At 35.4% G+C, this 22,980-nt stretch overlaps 1 protein-coding gene across 1 annotated transcript in view; it reads left to right on the forward strand.

Annotated features, from left to right (window-relative positions):
• The first annotated feature begins 242 nt into the window (after nt 1–242).
• LOC102807889 (uncharacterized) overlaps nt 243–22,980 on the forward strand; it is a 45,749-nt gene continuing 23,011 nt past the window's right edge. The window contains exons 1-5 of the mRNA XM_006811566.2: nt 243–354; nt 4,076–4,174; nt 6,762–6,839; nt 9,484–11,937; nt 17,752–17,901. Coding sequence (XP_006811629.1) covers nt 4,081–4,174; nt 6,762–6,839; nt 9,484–11,937; nt 17,752–17,901 — 2,776 coding nt within the window. The 5' untranslated portion in view covers nt 243–354; nt 4,076–4,080. The remainder of the gene's footprint in view (nt 355–4,075; nt 4,175–6,761; nt 6,840–9,483; nt 11,938–17,751; nt 17,902–22,980) is intronic.

The raw sequence follows: 22,980 nt of genomic DNA on the forward strand, positions 1-22,980 counted from the left end.
CACACACTCCATCAAAAACTAAAAGGTAATAAATAAATAAATAAATAAATAAATAAATAAATAAATAAATAAATAAATAAATAAATAAATAAATAAATAAATAAATAAATAAATAAATAATAAATAAATAAATAAATAAATAAATAAATAATGGTTCCCAGTTCGTTCTCAACAGTAATAATCGTATAAAACAATTGCCGAGGCCGGGGTATCTCCATTGCCATAACCCGAGAGTCAAAACGAGGCTATTATGTAAATGTTGTCGTCCATCGTCTGAGCTAGCTGCCTGGTTGTGTGTTCTCGACGACCGCTTATTCTTGCATTATTTTGTCATTTACGCTTTCTACAACACGGGTAAGTCATATAACAATAAAAACCGTGTTTGCTGACGTGATTGGATCAAAATATAATATAAAAAAATCCCGGCAGCGTTTCGATATTCATGCAAAATTCGTGCGACTGCACCAACGCCTACTCCGTCGCATGTGGTTATATGACGGGCAAGTTGCCACGCTTTTTCTTTCAACGAACCCTGATATTTCTTGCCCGAGTTGTGATGCCATGAAGTTTTGTGGCAAGTTATTTTAGGGCTGTTTACATTTGTTTACTTGTCACTTCTAATTTCTACGAAATTGTCATCTTATTGAATTACGGTCTGCGTTGTATAGCAGCCATCTTGGGTGACTCCCCAAGCTGTTCGATTTTTGTTTCGACCCCCCCCCCCCCCACCTGTTATGAATGTGTGGAGTACTAAACACTGAATTTATTGCACCAAATTTGCTTGGAACTGTTGATTTTATTTCAAGGTTACTATTGGTGATTTCTAAGATGGATTTATCATTTTCCAAAATGTGTCTCCAAATTTACTACTGGAAATTTACAAAAACATTTTCTGTGTTAATTTGTCTATAAACATGTCTTACCTGATTTGGCTGTGAATACACTTCTAAAATTGTATATACCCAACAGTCAATAAAAGGACACTATTTTCTTGTATCACACTATCCAAACAATCCCAAATTAATCATCTTTTACCCTTATTAGAGCAAAAAACCATGGTTTTATGATGTTCTTCATGGGATTTAGTTCTTTATGACTTCTTATTGACTTTTCTCCATCATGTATTTGCATGATTTGACCTGCTCTTGGAAATGAAAACTGTTTTGTGCTGTTAATAATTGTATAACAATCATGCTGCAAGTCGACAAAAATAAACTAAACAAAACTGATTGTAATGAGTTATAGAACAAAAACAACGACCTGTTATTCACGACAGTACTGTCGGCAAGCTTGATTGATTTGCTGTCATGCAAATACATGTAGTAGCTCTTTTTTAGTCCTCGTTCGGATGCAGTCTGTGCGTCTGTATCTTGGACATGCGGTGGGTTCCTGTTGCAAGTCATTTTAATTTTTCAGATCGGATTCAAAATGGCTGACTGGCGGCCATTTTGAAATCTCATCTGAAAATCGTATCTGAAAAAAACAAAATGAAGTGCGACTGCCATTCTGATCCTCAAAATTGCAAAATTTCTTGAAGATGAACAGGGCGACCTTATTCAGACTTTGAATCATGAGCATGCATATTGGGTTACAGGTGCACATCATATATTTTTTGAGATGGTGGCCATTTTCTTTTTATTCCTGTCACAGTTTAAAACAGTGTCCAGTAATACCATAGGTTGTGTGATTTGTGTTACTTAATCAACTTTGTCGCATCGATGGCAATTTCGTTTTAAGTCCTAAAATAGAAGTACCGGTAATGCATTCGGAATCATTTCTCACAGATTAACTTTGTATCAGGATTTTACATACTGGATTATAGATGCACATCATTTAAACAACTGTTTCTCAGAGATAGCTTGCATTATTAGTCCCCGTTCGGACGAAGTCCGAAAACGGGGACTTATAATTCGGTCTCCGTCCGTCCGTGTGTCCGTGTGTCCGTGTGTCCATGTGTCCATGTGTCCGTGTGTCCGTGTGTCCGTGTGTCCGTGTGTCCGTGTGTCCATGTGTCCATGTGTCCGTGTGTCCGTGTGTCCGTGTGTCTGTGTGTCCGTGTGTCTGTGTGTCTGTGTGTCTGTGTGTCCGTGCGTCTGTGCGTCTGTGCGTGCGTGCGTCCATGCGTCCGTCCGGAGTCATATCTCAGAATCCCTTGGACCGATTCCGTTCATTCTTTGCATGTGCCTAGTACTTTATGTGGGACATATGCACATGCAGTGATTTAGCGATTCGATTCAAAATGGCCGACTGGCAGCCATCTTGTTTTTTGAAAATGTTGTATTTTGGACATGCTTTGTCAGTTTTCATTCAAACTTGGTACATAGATTTTACATGTTAGGATACATGTCCATGATGATTTATTTCACAATTGGATCAAAGATGGCTGACTGGCAGCCATCTTGTTTTTTGAAAATGTCGTATTTTGGACATGCTTTATCAGTTTTCATTCAAATTTAGTACATAGATCATACATGTTAGGATACATGTCCCCGACCGTCCGTGAGTTCCTGAGGAAGTCCGTCCGAGTGTCCGTCTGTCCGTCCGTTTTACATGTTAGGATACATGTCCATGACGATATATTTCGCAATTGGATCAAAGATGGTCGACTGGCAGGCATCTTGTTTTTGTTTTTTTATGCGGTATCTTGGATGTGCTCTGTCAGTTTTCATTCAAATTTGGCACATACATGTACTTTATACATGTTAGGATGCATGTCCATGACAATTTGTTTCAAAATCTGGTCAAGGATGGCCGTTTGACAGCCATCTGACCTTTTGGCCTTACTACTATATTTCTACAATTTATGTACCATTTTCATTCGTATTTGGCACATACATCATACATATCTCTGCGTTTCATAATCAGATCAAAGATGGCTGAATAACGGCTGTTTTTATTTTGGCCATATTACTATGACACGAAACGCGTGTTTTCATGTAAATAAACAATCTGTTGTATACGCCACTTGGAACTCAAGTTTCAAGGACACGCTTGTGACAACCCCTCTGCTTTAATATGACAAGCACAAAGAGAACTTAACGGGGACTGTGTCATTTTCAATGACTTGTTTTGTTCAAAACTTAGTACATTCATTTTACAACTGGATTTTGGTTGCACATTTCAATTTTAGTGAATCAAATTAGTAATACTCAGCCAATTACAGTATCTTGGCGGCAATGACTGATACCGTCAAAGCTCTATTTAGTCAAATGTATACCTACACTACTGGATCACTGCATAATGATGGAATTTGGCATTAAGGATGCAGTAGAGGTTTTTGCTATTGCAATTGGATAGCACATTTCTGAAGTAACATATTCTTTGAATCCCATAAACTTATACATGTATATTTTTAGAAAGCTTATTTTTCAAATAATATGCAATAAATATTCCAACAAAAAATGGTACGTGTAATCGTGTGATCACTGTGCAAATAGAGAGATGTTATTTTCAAAGAAACCAAAATAAGGCCACAGAAATGATGCTTGCGGTACTTAGAGATACTATGAAAGGTTTGAATTCAAATTCCCAGTTCGTCTACTGTTGCGTGACCTAAATTTTGACACTATTTAAAAACATCAACGTTGTTTTAAAATATGATATATCATGCCACAGTCCACGAAGGGGAAAAGTTGTGTTGTATTTTCTAAAGTCAAATTAGTAGACAAATAATCTTTGCCAGATTTCATTAGCAGCTATCAGAGAATACCTATGCCACAAATCACCATCGTGGAGCAGTTTGGAGTCAAGATCAACTCTCTATACTAACCCCAAATACCGATGTTTACTTAAGCGTGAAAAATCACAAAAACATAAAACACACTGTCCTCAGATTTACTCAAAATGTATTACCCTCTTAAACCATACCTACTATTGTTATTTCTAGTTGAATGCATGCTTCATATATTCGTATAAGAGAATATGGGAAAAAAAGTAAATTTGATATTTTCAAAGAAAAAAACCTCTACTACGGTACATCCTACAGAATGGGAACTTATCACTGTTAATGCTTGTTTTTTTATTGTAAACTACAAATGTACTTATACATGTGTATCATGACATTTTTTTATGACAGTAACCATGGAACCTGAGAATGCTGAACAGTCTGGGATGGTTGCAGAGAGTCATCTTGAAGGAACTGAAGAAGTAAATACAGTGGAATCAAGTAATGCTGGTAGGCATTGAATCAATGAATTATTATTCTAGACTGGCTGAACAGTCAGGAGCTTTTCGATCAATCTTAACCTGTCAAAATTAAGTTACTGTACTATTACTGCAATGTTGATCCCTGTTCATAGCCGAAGTCTGAAAACTTGGGACTTGTATTGTTCACTGTGTACATGTATGTGTTCATCAGGTCACCACACTTGTAACTTGGACATGCTTGAATCAATCAAATTCAAACTTCACACTTTCTATACATCATGGGGGATACATTGTACCGATGTATTTTTTTTTATGATCTGAATGGCTAAAGGGCTAAAAGGTAGATATTTTATTGCCAACAAATCATCCAGAGCAAACTTTTCTACCTTGCCTTGATATTTGAGGTGTACATTATTATTTTTGTGAAAAAATTGTTTGATGAATTTAAGTTGACATGTTCTCAACAGCCAGAACCAAACAGCTTTTTTGTGGGTTAGCTACCACAATGTTCTTGAAGGACAGCAGAGCTTTTTCAACGGTTAGTTTGCTTGTTTTAAAAAAACTTGTAATTATTCATTTTGAAATGTAAACTGAATATGGAATGTGATATTTACGGATGATATTCACTTTAGTTAAAAGGTACTTGTGGAAGCACAGTTTACCTTGGTAGACTCAATATGTTCACGACGGTGTTTTATATGAATTCAAATTACCATTATTTGGAAAAGTCGAACAATGATCAAAGACCAGGTTTTATGAATATACAGTCAAATTTGGGTCATTTTAGAGAAGATTGCGCTTAGCCGAACATGACCCAGAAAATAGAAATGTCCCAAATGTGGGGGTGGACCCTAAGCCAAGCATGACACTAAGTCAAACGAGTACAGTATATGGATAACTAACAGACTACTTAGCAAATAAGGCATGATTATGTTTTGTGATTATTGTAACGGAATCTATAGTTATAATGTTTCGTCTGATGTTTTAGCTCCTTTTTCCTTCATTTGAAAAAACTTCAAATGTAAGTTGTATCAATAGAAATGATAACAAAGTGAGTTGGCAGCATTACTTTTTAGTCCCCGTTCGGATGTAGTTCGAAAATGGGGACTTATGGATTGACCTCTGTGCATCTGTCTGTCCATGTGTTCGTGTGACTGGCAGTCATTTTGTTAAATTAATGATTTTGGTTCTAGTGCCATATCTTTGACGTGATTTGTCTGATTATGTTCAAATTTTAAATATTCCACAATGGTATATAATATTTTAATATTTAAAATTTGAACATATATTGGTTTGACAATTCTATTTAAAATAGTCAAATGGTGGCCATTTTTGTGCTAAAAAATCATCAAAAATCAAGCATTTCTGGAACTGGATCTCGGTCATGTATCGATGGAATTCGTTGGTACGTTATACATGTACATGTACATGTACATACATCAGACAATATGGGTTCCTGATGCACATCATTTTGTTTTTCAGATCGGATTAAAAATGACGGACTGGCACCATTTTGTTTTAATGAATGTGATTCTAGTGCCATATCTTCGACATGGTGGCCATATTTGTACTGAATAATCATCAAAATCGAGCATTTCTCGGCTACAGATGGATTTTGTTCAAACTTAGTATATACATTGGACATTATGGGACCTTGGTGCACAACATTTTGTTTTTCAGATAAGATTCAAAATGGCCGACTGACGCCCATTTTGTTTTAATGAATGTGGTTCTAGCGCCATATCTGACTTGCTTTGACTGATTATGTTCAAATTTTACATATTCATTATACATCATGTTATAGATGTATATAAATGTATTCAAAATGGCTGATTTTGTTTTAATTAATGCTGTTCCAGAGCAATATCTCTCTATATGGACTCGTTTGACGATCAGATACAAATGTCAATCATTTTAATGTTAAACAATCATCATAATCATATTCCTGACATGGTTATATTCCAGCTATATTACTATAAACAAAACTATATATCTCAAATTCGATAACTAACAGGGAGTGTGTCATGCATGGTTTGTCTTTTTCAGATCGAATTCAAAATGGCTGTCTGGTGGTCATTTTGTTTTAATGAATGTGGTTCTAGAGCTGTATATCGTGCTTTGACTGATTATGTTGAAATTTTATATATTCATTATACGTCATAAATATAAAGATGTATTTAAAATGGCTGACTGGTCGCCATTTTGTTTTAATTATTGCGGTTCCAGAGCAATATTTCTCAATATGGATGTTTGATGATCAGATACAATGTCAAACATTTTAATGTTAAAAAATCATCATAATCATAATCAGCTACTGGATTCATAGCTCTGACATGTTTATGTTCAAACTATATTACTACATGTATAAAAAAAACTATAAATCTTAAAATTTAATAACTAACAGGGACTGGTTCATGCATGGCTTGTTTGTTTTTTTATTTACATGTATATTATGAATGAAGAATTTCAGTGGTTTACTTAGTTCTTTGAGGAATATGGACTTAGTGGATTTAAACTAACTTTTGAATACAAACTAGTGTTAGTAAATGGATTTTAATGGTACATGAACAAGTAACTTGCTTACATAATAAAATGTTGGTATCTTTATACTATAGACTCTTGTGGTGCAACTCCCAAAGAAAAAGACGTTGCCTCATCTAATGAGAAAGATGAAACTAAAGATGGTTTAGATGGTAGGTGCAGTTTATACATGTAGTAGTGTTCATGCACAGCTCTTTAGCATGGGCTAAGAAGTCAAATGTTAAGAAAATGTGCATGAAATCGTAGCATGTGTTAGGAAATGCTAAGTCTGGATTAAATCTAGCCAGTTTTTAAGCACTACCTATTAAAGTGTGCGTCATTGTATAACCAGGGCTGGGTGGCCAAAACGCTATGGTATTTAATGTCCGTAAGGAAGACTTACTATTAAATTCACGACTATTTATTTTGGTATGCCATTCTCGACATGACAATCAAGGGGAACTCGTGTAAATTGTTCTCAAGAAAAAATGAACGGACAATGAGAATCTGTGCTACTGCTATCTGCACTGTCTGAATTTGCTTGTGTATTGTTTTGTAACCGTAGAACTAACAAGTATACCTTCCTAGTTACTGTACTGAGTAATCATAGTTAATATGAGATTTTTAGCTCCGCTGTCGACTTTGTCGAGCGGAGCTTATCATATGAGTGATTGTCCGTCGTCGTCGTCCTCCGTCGTCGTCGTTGTCCGTCGTCGTCGTTGTCCGTGTCAATGTTTTACTTTTTCGACTTCTTCTTGAAAACTACAAGCCTGGATGCTTTGATACTGGGTGTATATGTACCTTGGGTAGACCTCTCTTAGGTTTGTTCATTTCATGTTGATATCTTCAATTCTCTAATTTTGGTGAATATTTTTGTCATTTTTGGTAAAAAGTGATATTTTCGACTTCTTGTTAAAAACCGCAAGTGCAATTGCTTTGATATTACATATATAGGTACTACATGTGGACCTCTCTCAGATTTGTTCATTTTGTAATGATATCTTTAATTCTCTAATTTTGGTGAATATTTTTGTCATTTTTGGTAAAAAGTGATATTTTCGACTTCTTGTTAAAAACCGCCAGTGCAATTGCTTTGATATTACATATATAGGTACTACATGTGGACCTCTCTCAGATTTGTTCATTTTGTAATGATATCTTTAATTCTCTAATTTTGGTGAATATTTTTGTCATTTTTGGTAAAAAGTGATATTTTCGACTTCTTGTTAAAAACCGCAAGTGCAATTGCTTTGATATTACATATATAGGTACTACATGTGGACCTCTCTCAGATTTATTCATTTTGTAATGATATCTTTAATTCTCTAATTTTGGTGAATATTTTTGTCATTTTTGGTAAAAAGTGATATTTTCGACTTCTTGTTAAAAACCGCCAGTGTAATTGCTTTGATATTACATATATAGGTACTACATGTGGACCTCTCTCAGAATTGTTCATTTTGTAATGATATCTTTAATTCTCTAATTTTGGTGAATATTTTTATCATTTTTGGTAAAAAGTGATATTTTCGACTTCTTGTTAAAAACCGCAAGTCCAATTGCTTTGATACTACATATATAGGTACTACATGTGGACCTCTCTCAGATTTGTTCATTTTGTGATGATATCTTCAATTCTCTAATTTTGGTGAATATTTTTTTAATTTTTGGTAAAAAGTGATATTTTCGACTTCTTGTTAAAAACCACAAGTCCGATTGCTTTGATATTACATATATAGGTACTACATGTGGACCTCTCTCAGATTTGTTCATTTTGTGATGATGTCTTCAGTTCTCTAATTTTCGTGAATATTTTTGTAATTTTTGGTAAAAAGTGATATTTTCGACTTCTTGTTAAAAACCAATAGTTCAATTGCTTTGATATTACATATTTAGATACTACATGTAGACCTTTCTCAGATTTGTTCATTTCGTGATGATATCTTGGATTCTATAATTTTGGTGAATATTTTTGTCATATTTGGTAAAAAGTGATATTTTCGACTTCTTGTTAAAAACCAAAAGTTCAATTGCTTTGATATTACATATATAGATACTACATGTAGATCTTTCTCAGATTTGTTCATTTCGTGATGATATCTTCAATTCTCTAATTTTGGTGAATATTTTAGTCATTTTTGGTAGAAAGTGATATTTTCGACTTCTTGTTAAAAACTGTAAGTCCGATTGCTTTGATACTATACATATTGTTCATTTTCTGATGATGTCTTCAGTTCTTTAATTGAAATGTGCATTTCTAACAGCGGAGCTATCTCAGCCGATAGGCTGCTTGTTGTATATACTCAACAAGATTGGGCATTTCTTAGCCTGTGCTAGGCACTGTTCTCTCACAGACGTAAGCAAAAGATTAGCTTGATTGTTATACTGTATACTGTGTAGCAAGAACACTACTTGTATTTGATTGTAGTATACAAATTGATGACTTTACAATGGGGGACGTTTTGCTCTTTTATTGTTAAACCATAATCACCATACATTCACCCTTTATATTTTATCTCTACTGTCGTCCATAACGATAACTGCAATGCAGTTTTATCCTTTCTAAAATAACACTAGATATTTTGGCACTGAAACACCTGCCAGTGGGGTATTTTTCAAACATCAGTTTGTGAGAAAATGTAGCCACACTGACCTATGATGGATGTTGCAAAATGGCATTTGACACATACTGAAAATTTATGGTATTTATTTAGTACTGGTATGCCTTTTTCTTCTAAAACTCATCCATGGCAGGTCCTCATGACACTCCAGCACTTCAATTTTGAACTAAATTACATTGTTTTATTTCTTTTATAGAAATTGCATCTCAGAGTTCCTCTGAAGAATCCCCTGCCAATGAGAATGGTAAAAAAGAGTCTGAACAACAAAAAGCCAATTCCAAGTCGGAAAGACGACGTAGGAACAGGCAAGAAATTCAGGTGGTGCATACATGTGATGTTTGCAATGACAACACTTTCCCTAGTTTGGCAGCTCTGGGGAATCACATGAAAACTGAGCATGGAAAATCCCTAGATGTTGAATATTCCTGTAAATTTTGCAAGCAGACGTATCGCAGAAGGCGTCCTTTTGTTGTCCACTGCAAAGAGATGCACAAGAAGGAGATTCATGCTTGCAGACATTGCACACAGTCGTTCAACATGCAGAATGCACTGGATATGCATTGTGAAGAGGAACACATGCCGTTTCCACGTAAATGCACTCAGTGCAATGAAATGCTAGTTGACAAGGGTGTACTAAAATCTCATTTCACAAAGAATCATCCACATGAGTGTAACCGTTGTACCAAATGGTTCACCCAGAAAAGTGAATTGGAAGAGCATCGCAAAAAAGAACATCCAGCTACGATACCATGTACGATTTGTAATCACACATTTGTGACTAAGTCAGCCTTGGAAGAGCACTGCAAAGACCACCACAAAAAAAAGCTTGGTTGTAACAGATGTTCTAGAGTGTTTACCAGTAAAGATTCACTTGAACGACACACCAAAGCTGTTCACACTCCTCTCCCAAAGTGCCTTTCTTGTGGGTCGATTTTCAGTAATCAAGATATGCTGCGGCAACACTATGCCAGCAGACACCGGGGTCAGGCTGCTGGTTACACTTCTCCAATGCAAGTTTCTCGTGGGCATTACTCAGATAAATATTCAATGCATGTACGACGTGCAGCTGGCCAACCTCTTCTACCAGATCCTGTGTATTACCAATCACAGTTTCAGGACAACGAATCTATGCAGAAAAACATGATGATGGTTCCAGGAACCCGTACTTGCATCCATTGTGGACTCTCATTCATCAATGAGGCATCATTGGATCAGCATTGCAGAGATGAACACTCTGTTTTACCTTCTTCTGGTGTTGGACCTACTTATTGCTTGTACTGTGGTCAATTGTTTGGTAGCCAAGTCGGCCTACACAAGCACTACAGTGTAAAACATGGTACTACTCCACCTATATCACATGCTTCAACTGGTCATGATTATGATGGTAGGCAACAACGATTGGATTCAATGCAGTACACCCGACCACAGAGTGCTTCTGCTGCTACTGGTTCTACTGGTTCTACTATGACTAGAGTTGGTCCAGCTTCTTGTTCGTTCTGTGGACAGATGTTTGCAAGCCAGGTTGGACTCCAAAAGCATTGCAGAGCAAAACATGGCGATTTTGTGCGTGCGGCTGAGATGAATGAAACCTATACTTGGCAGAAAGGAATGCAACAGCGATCTCTACCATGTGTATTCTGTAGACAAAATTTTATGCAGCCACAAGCACTTGAACATCATTACAGAAATCAGCATCAAGTACCATATGTTTATACCTGTAATGACTGTTGTGCTCCCTTCACTACACCAGGTGCACTGATCCAGCACACTGAGGGGCACATTATTGCAGCCAGATCAACAGCACCCTCTTTGCTTAACCTGCCTCTATCCCAGAATCCTGGTTGGAATCAACTCGGTGCACAAGCTGGTTTCACCATGGTCAACCAGGGATTCGGTTATAATAGTAGGAACATACGGAAACGACGACAAGAAGAAGGTGGTGCAAAACCCTCTTCTTGCCCAGTGTGTCAACTGACGTTCATGAGCAGGGGTGCCATGCAAAACCATTTGAAAGATTCTCATGACAAGCAAGCACACTTAGTTTGTATTCCGTGTGGCCGGTTGTTCAAAGATCGTAATGAACTTGACAAGCATTACACATCAAAGCATTCAATTGAAGAACATTTTGCCAAAAAAAAAGGTTTGAAAAAACAGGAGGTGCAAGGGCGCAGTGGCAAGACTAGCAAGAAAAAGCAGGAAACTATGCCTCAAAAACAGGATAAGAAGTTCGAAGCAAGGATGGATTTGAAATGTCGTGATTGTAGTAAAGCGTTCTCAACCATGGAAGTTCTCAAACAGCACATCAAGACTAAATGTGAGACCAACAAAGAAACTATAATCTGTTGTCAGTGTCGAAGGCCATTCAAAAGCTGTGTTGATCTAGAACGCCATGTCATTCACAAGCATATGACCAAGTTTCAATGTAGTGAATGTAACAAGTCCTTCATCACTAAAGAGTACTTAGAACAGCACAATAACAACAAACATATGACCGAATACCCTTGCAATGAGTGTGTGAAAGTATTTAAAAATCGACAAGGTTTGAAAACCCATTCTAGAAATGCTCACAATATATCAACTAAGGATCTTGTAAGTGTTGTCAGACACAAGACTGCAAAACCAGATGAACCAAAGGAACAGGAATCAGAAGGTACTTGTAAATTACTGTACATTGTCTTTAGCAATAAACCTGTCTTGATCTGAAGCCACCATATCAATATGACCATACTTTGACCACATTTAGTAAGTAATGTGCATAGATTTATTTTTTTAAACCAGCTCAAGTTTACAATTTAAAGGGCCAAGCTTGTTTTTGTTTTTTAATCCAAGTTGTACAATGTACTGATACCAAAGAGAAGAAAAAACAAAAAAAGCTCTACTACTAAACCAACTTGAAACCTCAAAAGAAAACCCTTCTGAATTCTGGAAAACATTGCATGAAATGAATAATGAAGAATCGCACAACGAGTGTAACAACAATATAAAACCAGTTGAATGGCTTTCATATTTAAAAAAATTATTTAATGCAAATTCCACATCCCACCACAGTGATGATTTAACTACTGAATTAAAGAACAAAGAAGAACACATGGTTCTTAATTCTGACTTGAACGGTCCAATTCTAAAAGATGAAATTTTAAAAGGGATTAACCTATTGAAAAATAATAAAGCTTCGAGTCAAGATAAAATTTGCAATGAAATGCTAAAACACAGCCAAGCCAACTTACTGAAAGCCATACATAAGCTTTTTAATATAATTTTTAATTCAAACCACTTTCCAGATTCTTGGAACCTCAGTTTTTTTATACCAATCCACAAATCCGGCTCCAAATCAACCCATCTAACTATAGAGGCATTGCCATTTGTAATTGCCTTGGCAAATTATTTACAAGCATTCTAAACATTAGACTAACCACATTCTTAGAGAAAAAGAACATACTTTCAAACAAGCAATTCGGATTCCGAAAAGATCGACGCACAACAGACAATATCTTCATTCTTAAGACAATAATTAACAAATATCTTTATCATAGTAGCACTGTCAATAACAAAGAAAATATTAAAATACAAAAAAAATAATAGTAAAAATTCAAATAAAATATATGCATGCTTTGTTGACCTAAAAAAGGCCTTCGACAGTGTCTGGCATCAGGGGTTGTATATTAAATTGTTAAAACTTGGAATATCGGGTAAAATCTATAAAATTATCAAAAATATGTTTAGTAAGAGCAAAGAAGGATTAACTGAACACTTCACTTCAAGGGTGGGAGTAAAACAGGGCTGTAACTTAAGCCCAACCCTATTCAACATTTTCATAAACGATTTATCTGATGTTCTTAATAAACCTGGATGTGACCCACCCAAACTACAAAATACACCTATTAACTGTATAATGTATGCCGACGATCTTGTAATACTTTCTGAATCAAAAACAGGATTACAAACTTGTCTTGATAATTTATCGATATACACTAAAAAATGGCATCTAACTGTTAACACGGAAAAGACAAAAACTATGATCTTTAACAGATCAAACAGACTTGTAGAGAATGATATTTTCTTCTTTGAAGGTTGTGAGTTAATTACTGTAAAATCAACCAATTACCTAGGATTAATAGTAAGCGCTAATGGAAAATTCAAGGAAGGCCTAAAAAGCATAAAAAGAAAAGCTTTAAAGGCCTTATTTTCCTTAAAGGGAAAAACAGGCAAACATCTAAGTATACCACTGTCAGTCTCTCTGTTTGATAAACTAATCAGACCAATTCTCACATATGGTAGTGATGTATGGGGAGATGAAATTTCACTAAAATCACCAATTGAAGATGTACATATAAATTATATTAGTTTTCTTTTGGGAACATCCAAAAACACTACAACAATGGGTTTATACGGCGAACTTGAACGTTACCCATTGGAGACTTTTATCGAAAAACAAATGATAAAATATTTTAATCGTATAAAGAACTCGTCAAATCCATTACTAAAACTAGCTTTCCAAGAAAATAATAACAGAAATATACAAACATCATTCATATCAACTTGGAAAAGTGAATTACATAATGACAATCGATCAAAACAAAATGAAAAAAATAAATTAAGAACATACAGAGAATTAAAAAACAATTTTGCCTTCGAAACATACCTTGTTACCCTGAAAAACATTGAGATGCGCGAAAATTTAACTAAATTCCGCCTCAGTGACCATAACTTGAAAATTGAGACTGGCAGACACAAAGGAATACCCCTTGCTAATAGATTATGCAACCTTTGTGATCAAAATGAAGTAGAAGATGAGTTTCACCTCATGATGTCATGTAAAAGATATACCCCCGAAAGAAATGTCCTATTCGAAATGGCAAAAACCAAAATCCAAAACTTTAAAAATTTGCCACCAAAGACACAATTCATAGCCTTGCTAAACAACAGTGGCCTAACACTCCCCGTAGCAAGGTACAGTACAGTTCTCACGGAAGCTTTGGCTTTTGTGGCATCATTGTCGCCTACGCATGGCTTCATTGTCGCCTCAGCATAGCATCATTGTGGCATCAGCTTCGCGTCATTGAAAATTGAAGCCGTGTTCGCCTCTTATTTTGTGGCATCATCGTGGCCTCAGCTTTGCAGTCTCATGGCATCAGCTTCAAAGTATTGTGACATGAGTATGACCTCATTATTTTCACATGGAAAGGCAGTAGAGTAAAACACATGTACAGAAGTTCGATATGTAATCGATTCGAAATTCAAAGCGGTAAGGGGAATAAAATAATGACCAAGAGTAAAATGACATTTTAAAAAGATGCCTTGTTTAATTTATTTAATGTTGCGAGTATTGGGTACCAAAGACTGTGAAGTACATCGCAATCTGCAAGGTGACGAGTGTCATATTGACTGCAAGGAAAAACGTGATAAATTTAAATCACACGATGCAATCGTCGTTCGGAAACAACACAATTTGCTATACGAAATAAAACTGTTCTTGTTATAAAATTACCTTATTTTCGTTCATTTTATTTGCTGGTAAGAGAACAGATTCAGATTCCTCATTTTGGTGGTATTTTTCAGTGTTTCGTTTAGTTTTAGCTGAGTCCGATTCCATGCCCGGACTACTAATACATGCAAAACACGCGAACGCCGCCTGGTGCATGGCGTTGTCGCCTGCCATCTTGATACAAAGTTCCAAAACAAGTGCGTACATTTCCAACTATGATTGGATGGTTGTGGTGGCGTCGGTCTGGTAAAATTTTACATCCAATTTTCAAAATTAAGTCACGATCAGTGACCTGAGCTCGATCTATTCGTACTTTAAAAGTATTCTCACAAAAAAATATTTTCAAATAAAAACGAGCCACATACCTGGTAAAAAATCGAATAGCACTTGACATGCAGAAATAATTTATTGGGCTTCAGAAAAAAAGTGTTCATTTAGTTGTAGCCGTAAATATTTGGTGACCAGTCGATGAACAAATTTGAAACTCGTTATACACACGGAAGTCCTTCGATACTGTATATCATCGACCCCAATCTGGTTTACCTTATTTCCCAACTTGCAAAAGTGATTTGTATCTCAGCCCAGTTTTTCTTTTTTTGAACTGAGGTCAAATCCCAGCCGTTTGTCAAAATATACCGATGTTTTTCAGTGAATGATTGTGAAGTCTGTCACAGCACGGTGAATCGACGCCGGAGATTGGACAGTTCGACGACCCTTCAATTAGCGTCAAATATGCTTTGTTACAACATCATTAATTTGCTGAAAGTCACCAGATTGGAGCACGACCTGGGTCACAGAACCATATTTGTCCGTATTATCAACGGGACTTTGTGAGAGAACCACACCCACATTTTCAACCATTTTTAGCGCGGAAGTTGCCAACAAATGTCGAAAAACTCGTGAATTTTATGGATTTGAATAAAATAAAGCTAGCGATTGGTCAGACTGGTTAATAATATATCCCCGATGCTCTTCGAATTTTTTTTATTTTATTTCAAGGCGAGAAATGGATAATTGAAGTTCCATCGATTTCAAGGCGACTGTTTCACCGCGACAACTCTACGCTGTGTTGTAGTTTCACGAGGGAAAACAATATTTATAATAAATAGTACTTGTTTAATTATTTGGTTTTACAGCCCGCAAATTACGGGACATGATCCCCATGAATTACGATAAATAAATGCTGATTGTGTTGAATAATGGACGTCGGGACCGTTAGGAGAGCCCAACGGGGATCGATATTCCAAACAAATTATTGGGACATGGTCGGTAGACATTTCAAACAAATAAAATTATTAACGAAAGACGAGATTTTTCCAGATATTTACGAACATACTGTCATACCAAATATATGCAAAATTGACAAATACACAAAAAGATATTAGGTTTTATTTTAGCCTTAGAAATATTTTCTTTCACTCAGTCCATGCGTGGGACTTCTATTTAGCTTCATGGTCCTTCAGCTTGTGTTCTCCTTGGGGAAAATAACAATAATTATACAAATCGTAAACTCAACACAGTCAGGAAAAGAAACCCGGACAACCATGTCGTACTTCTGTTGAAATACATTTTGTAGCAGTGCGTCACGTCAGAATATTGTCTAAAATAAAATATTCAATCCCAGCCAAATCTAGGTCAAAGGGTCAAATTGCGTGCATATAATTATAGATAGTTAAAACAAAGTATTTGAACTTTTGACGGTTGTTCAACATCTATGCACGGTTACTAAACTAGTAACCGTGATCCATGAAAACCAGAAAATTTTTAGTAGTACGAATTTTTGCACAGTCGAAAATAAAGCGGAAATTCAACAAGCGATCGCAAAAGCGAACGATTGAAAAGCGGAAGCGGGCGAGCGGTTGGGCGAAATGAGTTCTGTACTTCTTTGTTTGATGAAGCGATGCTGATGCCACATTGTCTCCATAATGAGGCCACAATGAAGCGAAGCTATAACCGCCTAACTTATTAATGTCGCGACATTGATGCGATGCTGAAGCCATAACAATGCCGTAATGATGCGATGCTGAAGCGAAGGTGAAGCTGAAGTGAAGCTGAAGTGAAGCCAAAGCTTCCGCGAGAACTGTACTGTACCTGAAGAAGTGTTTTGAAATAAGACAGCAACCCCAGTGACAACCTTCTCTCACTATTTGAGTTTTGCATTTTGTCTTCTATCTATCGTAGTATCATAATTTTATACTTGCTATTATCTGTAATGTATTAGCTTAGATTGTTTTTTTTTGTTTTGTTTTTTTATCTATTTACTGTTTTGTAACCTTTGTAACCATTGCCAATCCCTCCGGGGAATGTGTAAGTGTTAATAAAATTATTATTATAATTATTATGATACCAAATAATGTTAGTGGTACCATATGAATGAGTTGAAATGAAATGCTTATGCAATGCATGTGCACCAAGACAGCTGGATTCTGTTATGAATAAACATCCTGCTATGTCGTAATTACTCATTATTATACATTTATCACAGTAATGCCATAAGTTACAGCGTGCCATAATTTTGCGTTATTTTACAGGGTAATTTCATCCTACCATTTAAGGAAATGGGAATTCCAAATATGGAATGAATTAAGCGCATAAGCGTTTTCTAATAATAAAAACAAGCATGGCTGCCACCAGGGTTTGACTGGGCTCCACACAAAGAAGTTTGCTGATTCTGTTGTAAAGTTTTTGGATTTCGGCATTCCCATGATGTATTCTTGGAAGGAAAAAATGTATAATAGTAAGGTTATTAGGAGCATACCTCGAAGTATGTACCCGGACAGTACACTTTTGCATCGACCTCTGCTGCACGTCAGAAAATGCTCTAGCTGTACTGTCTTCGTGCATACTTTGAGGTATCCTCGTTATAACCTCATAGTAATACATGGATGTGTCATATTTTAAGTACACCCACTGTAGTCCACTAACATTATTTTGAACACTGAAAGTAATGCATAATTATATTCTTAACCTATTGTGTAGATGAAGAAGATAAAGAAGAGGAAGGTCAGACTCCTGCAGCACAACCAGATGAATATCAAGATGTGTTAGCACAATTTGAAGATGGTCAGGCTCATTCAGAAACAATCACTGCAGATACACCTGAAACTGAATCCATATTGATTGAGTCAGGTTAGTTAATATTTTCATTGATGCCATGAACTATATGAAATGCAATTACAGACTATTTGGATTTTGCAGTTATAATATGGCAAAAAACGAAATTTATCAAGTGTTTTAATGTACAAACTGGATGAAACTATTGTTTGTATAAAATTTGGGAAGCCAAAAACAATCAGTAGTAATATATTGAATAAATCAGTTGGATTGAAGGTATCAAAACTCTTTCAATACTTCAGATGGGACATTCATACAAATTTTATTAGCAAAATACGCAACCTAAGTGCTTGGTTCGTTTTTGAATTACCTTACCATTGATATTGTTTAGGAACCAATTTGACTGATTGCTATTAGTTAAACAGCTAAATTGTGATTTAGGTGTGTTAAAATCTTTGGAAGGCACAGCAGCACTATAAACATTTAGAACTGATTTATTTAATTATTTTATGTGGTACACATGTAGCTGATTTATTTAATTATTTTATTAATAGTCTTATTGTAAGAGTAATATTACACTTAGCATGCTGCATTGCATTATATTACAACTCTGTTACTTGCTCTAATCAATGTTTTGACAAATGGTCTCATTATTATTTCCATCATAATCAATGTCAAGTCAGGTTTATGGTATCAAACTGTAAAAACAATAGATTTATATTTACAGCTGAACAAGCAGTCAACTTACATACAATGTACATGTATGAGCAAGACATTTACTTTATTTCAAAGGGAAATTTAATTTTTATTCTACCAAAACAATATTTTCTGTTCAGAAAACACTTCACTCTAAAATGTTCAGTTTGTGAAAATGTTGGCATTGAAAAGTTATCTTAAAAAACCTTGACCTAAAATATCAGTAATTATGGTTCATTGGTGGTATTGCAGATCACCAATAGTGTGTTTTGTTGCATTATAAATTTATGTTTAGTATTTCGTTCGTTCGTTCCTTGTAGTTTACAAGAAGTACTGAAAATACCTCTTTGAACCTATGGGACAAGTGACTTTATCAATAACATTACTTGAAACGTGTCTCTTATCTGTTAAATCGTGGTCAAAACATAAAATAATCTGTGAAGAAGTCTGAAAAAAACTAGGAATAGGGCAATAACTGATCATAGCCAATTATAGGAATCCCCTTGGTATGGTAATAGTTGCACAGGATTATCAGCCGCATGCCACTGACCAAAATTTGAAAGTGCTCAACTTTTTTTTTCTACTTCATGTAAGCTACAGTACTCATTTCGCCCAATCTCCCGCCCGCTTCCGGATTTCGATCGCTTTTTTTTGCTCGCTTTGTTCAATTCGACCGCGCAATTTCCGCTTTTTTTTCGACCGCGCAAATCCGGAAGTATCCGCTCGCACAATCGCTCGCTCGCTCGCCTGACAGCGCAACCGCCCGCATTTACAGTTCATTACCTACTGTTTCATGTACAAGTGTGTCATTTTTGTTTTTATGATGTTAAAATAAGAATAAATGCAATCAAAAATTTATAGAACGACCGTTGAAAAAATACGGTGGATCACATGGCCATATAAAATTGGTATTAATACATACGCGTAGTAATAATGTCCACCATAAACAAGATCGAACCAAACATGTGAAATCAAATACGACACTGACATAGACACAACTAATATGAAATAAAACCATTCAATTTTTGGTGGAGAGCGAAAAATGTCTACTGTAGAGTACGGTATTCATTGAGTAACCGTGTGTAGGGTGACGGTTGTCATGCAGGCATGGTTTGGGTTTAACACGGGTCAAGTTGTAGTTATGTAAATCTATGGCACCTATAACAATTGAAGAATATCTGCAGGAATAGTAAGACTGTGAAAAAAACGACCAATCGATTGTTATAGAATGACAGTACTGTACAATTTGTGAAACAAATACAATACTTGCAATACTTGTCCGAAGTTGTCGAAGCCGACATCAATGGAGATCGCGTTTTTTAACTAGGCGGCTGGCAAGCGGACTAACACGTTACATAAACTTGTTGAATTACAATTATGGTTTTTGACTCCCATGTGCGAAGCACAAAATGGGAGTCTTTGCAGTTAGTGTGTCTGTATGTGTGTGTGTGTGTATGTGTGTATGTGTGTCCGACTGTTCCACTGCTATCTCAAGAACCATACATCGGTTTTTGATGAAACTTGGTGCATAGATGCTCTGGGCCAATGCGCAGATTTGATTAGGTTTTGGTAAAAATCCATGCTCGTTAATTACCTAATTTGCATGATAATTAGCTAATTTTTAGCTGTTCTATGACTGTTCCACTGATATCTAAAGAACCACTCATTTGATTTTGATGAAACTTGATGCATAGATGCTCTGAACTAATGCTAGGTTTTGATTAGGTTTTGGTTAAAATCCATGCATATTAATTACCTAATTTGCATGATAATTAGCTATTTTTTAGTGGTTCCATGACTGTTCCACTGATATCTAAACAACGCCTCATTGGATTTTGATGAAACTTGGTACATAGATTTTCTGAACTAATGCTAGGTTTTGATTAGTTCTTGGTAATAATCCGTAGATACTAATTACCTAATTTGCATAATGATTAGTCAATTTTCGGTTTTTCCACTGATATCTCAAGTACTAATCATCACATTTCAATGAAACTTGGTACATAGATGTCATATGACACTGCACAGACCTGATAGTTTTTATGGTAATATCAGTACATGTAATTACCTAATTTGCATAATTAATTTTCAGCTTTTGATATAAGTAGTGAGCATTACATTTCAATGAAACTTGGTACTTACATACTCAAGGACTATGCAGAGATTGATTGTTTCGGATAAATATTTGTGCATATTAATTACCTAATTTGCATAATTAATTTCCAGCTTTTCTACTGATATCTAAAGTACTAATCATCACATTTCAATGAATCTAAAATTATGCAGAGACCCAATTAGTTTTTGGTAAATATTTGTGCATATTAATCACCTAATTTGCATAATTAACCAATTTCCAACTTTCACACTGATATCTCGGGTACTACCGGTAATCATCACATATCAATGAATGTTTATACATGGATGCTGTAGGACAATAGACAGACCTGGATAATTGTGGGTTAAAATCTGTACATATTAATTACCCAATTTGCATAATTAACCAATTTTAAGCTTTCACACTGATATCTAAAGTACTAATTTCCATTTTAATGAAACTTAGTACAAAGATGCTCTCGGACAATGTACAAACCTAATTAGTTTGGGGTAAAACTCTGTTCATATTATTTCCCCAATTAGCATAATAATTCATAATTTTTTGGTTCTAATCACATTTCAATTAAACTTGGTACATAGTTTTTGTTACATTGCGCAGACCTCATTAGTTTTACAATCAAATCTGTTCATGTTAATTTTCTGATTTGCATAATTAGTTTTCAGCTAAGTAATTTCAAATTATATTTAATGTGTCTCCAATACTCTCAGCACATGGGAGTTCTTTCTAAGCTTTCTTTGATTATTTTTGCGCCCAATGTCTCGTTATAAAATAAAGGATTCAAATTTTGCAGGGTATTCCGCTTTTTGCAAACTCTGGGCGAAATACTTTCATGAGCTGTACGTAGTTCACTTACAGCCAAAACAAAGTCAGCTTAGACGCGGCAAAACAAACGCTGCCAGTGATAGATTACGTGAATAAAAGAACAAAATAAACTCAATCAAAGGCGCCGACCACACGCTTTGGTAATAAATAGAACGCGTTGCTAAGAGGAATCGCACCTGCATCTCGACGACGTCTCCGGTCATAAGCAGGGTTTGCTGCGTCTTAGAAAAATTGAAAGTTAAAAAAGGAATCAGTGTCGGGGAACCATTCACAATGTTTGCATGAAAAATCCCACGCGAAAGCGTTTGTTGTTGTTGTTACAAACACTATGGTACCTGAATCCCGATTAATTCATAAATATGAATCGGTAAGGGTCAATTTCCTGCAATCCTTCAAGATTAAATTTGCCTCTGAAAATCTTTCTAACGATGACCTGGAAGATTGCCATGATTAAGTGCCACCATTTCTGTTCTAAGATTTATTCAGTATAATAATACAAATGTTCACCCCAACAGAGGTGGACATACAGTTTTAGCAACCCGAAGAGCTCATTGTCAACAGAGGCGAAGCACTACGATAAAGACTTTCCGTTCCCAATAAATAATAATAAAAAAAAAACTTCTCGTTCCCGACATTATGAAATTCTTTCGTTTTGGGGGAAAAATCCTGGAAAAAAAACTGATTTTGACAAGATAATTTAGAAATTGATATTAAGAATAATTCATAACGAAATGTATTCCATATGTACCCATAATTTGTTTTTCATAATTACTGATTACACACGAATATTTCAGAAAAAAATAATTTGCTATATTATCTATATTTGTGCCTTTTTACTTTGCCCGTACCATCAAAGATGGAAGGGAAAGGTATATTAAGGGAAAAATTTTGTCCGGCGTTGTCGTTGTTGTTGTTGTCGTTGTCGTTGTCGTCGTCGTTAATAATTGTTATTGTGTGCATAATAACTTTACTAATTCTATTCCAAACTTTATCAAACTTGGTCACCTTATTCATCAGTATAAAGTCTTCCCTGAGTTTGAACAACAGATGTCCTGTATGAAAATATCATGCAAAAATTGAGAAAATCTGATAAAATATTTTGACTGTTTCTACTTGACTGATCACTGGTGACACACATCAAAGGTCACTGATCTCAGTGGAAATATGCATTGTTGTATGTGTTCAATGAAGCAAATGATTTATCTTGTAATAATATCCTTGGTAATGTATCTCAGAATCCCATACTGGGTTTCAAAACCAACTCATGGAGAGATTGCACAGTCTGATACACATTTGCAAACCTACCAATAAAATCTTTACAGAAAACAAGATGTCAGAAAATCAATATAAGCACTCCTATGAACTGGGTGCTTAACTTTGATCAAGATCTGAAGCTAATAGAAAATCTGTTTAGTTCAAAGTTATGAAATCAAAAACAATACATAAAAAATACATTAAAAACAAAACATTTCATCCACATTTTAAAAAGAAAATTATTCTAAAATATATGTATTCTGTAT

Source organism: Saccoglossus kowalevskii, chromosome 7, assembly GCF_978046115.1.
Source record: "Saccoglossus kowalevskii chromosome 7, keSacKowa6.1, whole genome shotgun sequence".
NCBI classification, from domain to species: Eukaryota; Metazoa; Hemichordata; class Enteropneusta; family Harrimaniidae; genus Saccoglossus; species Saccoglossus kowalevskii.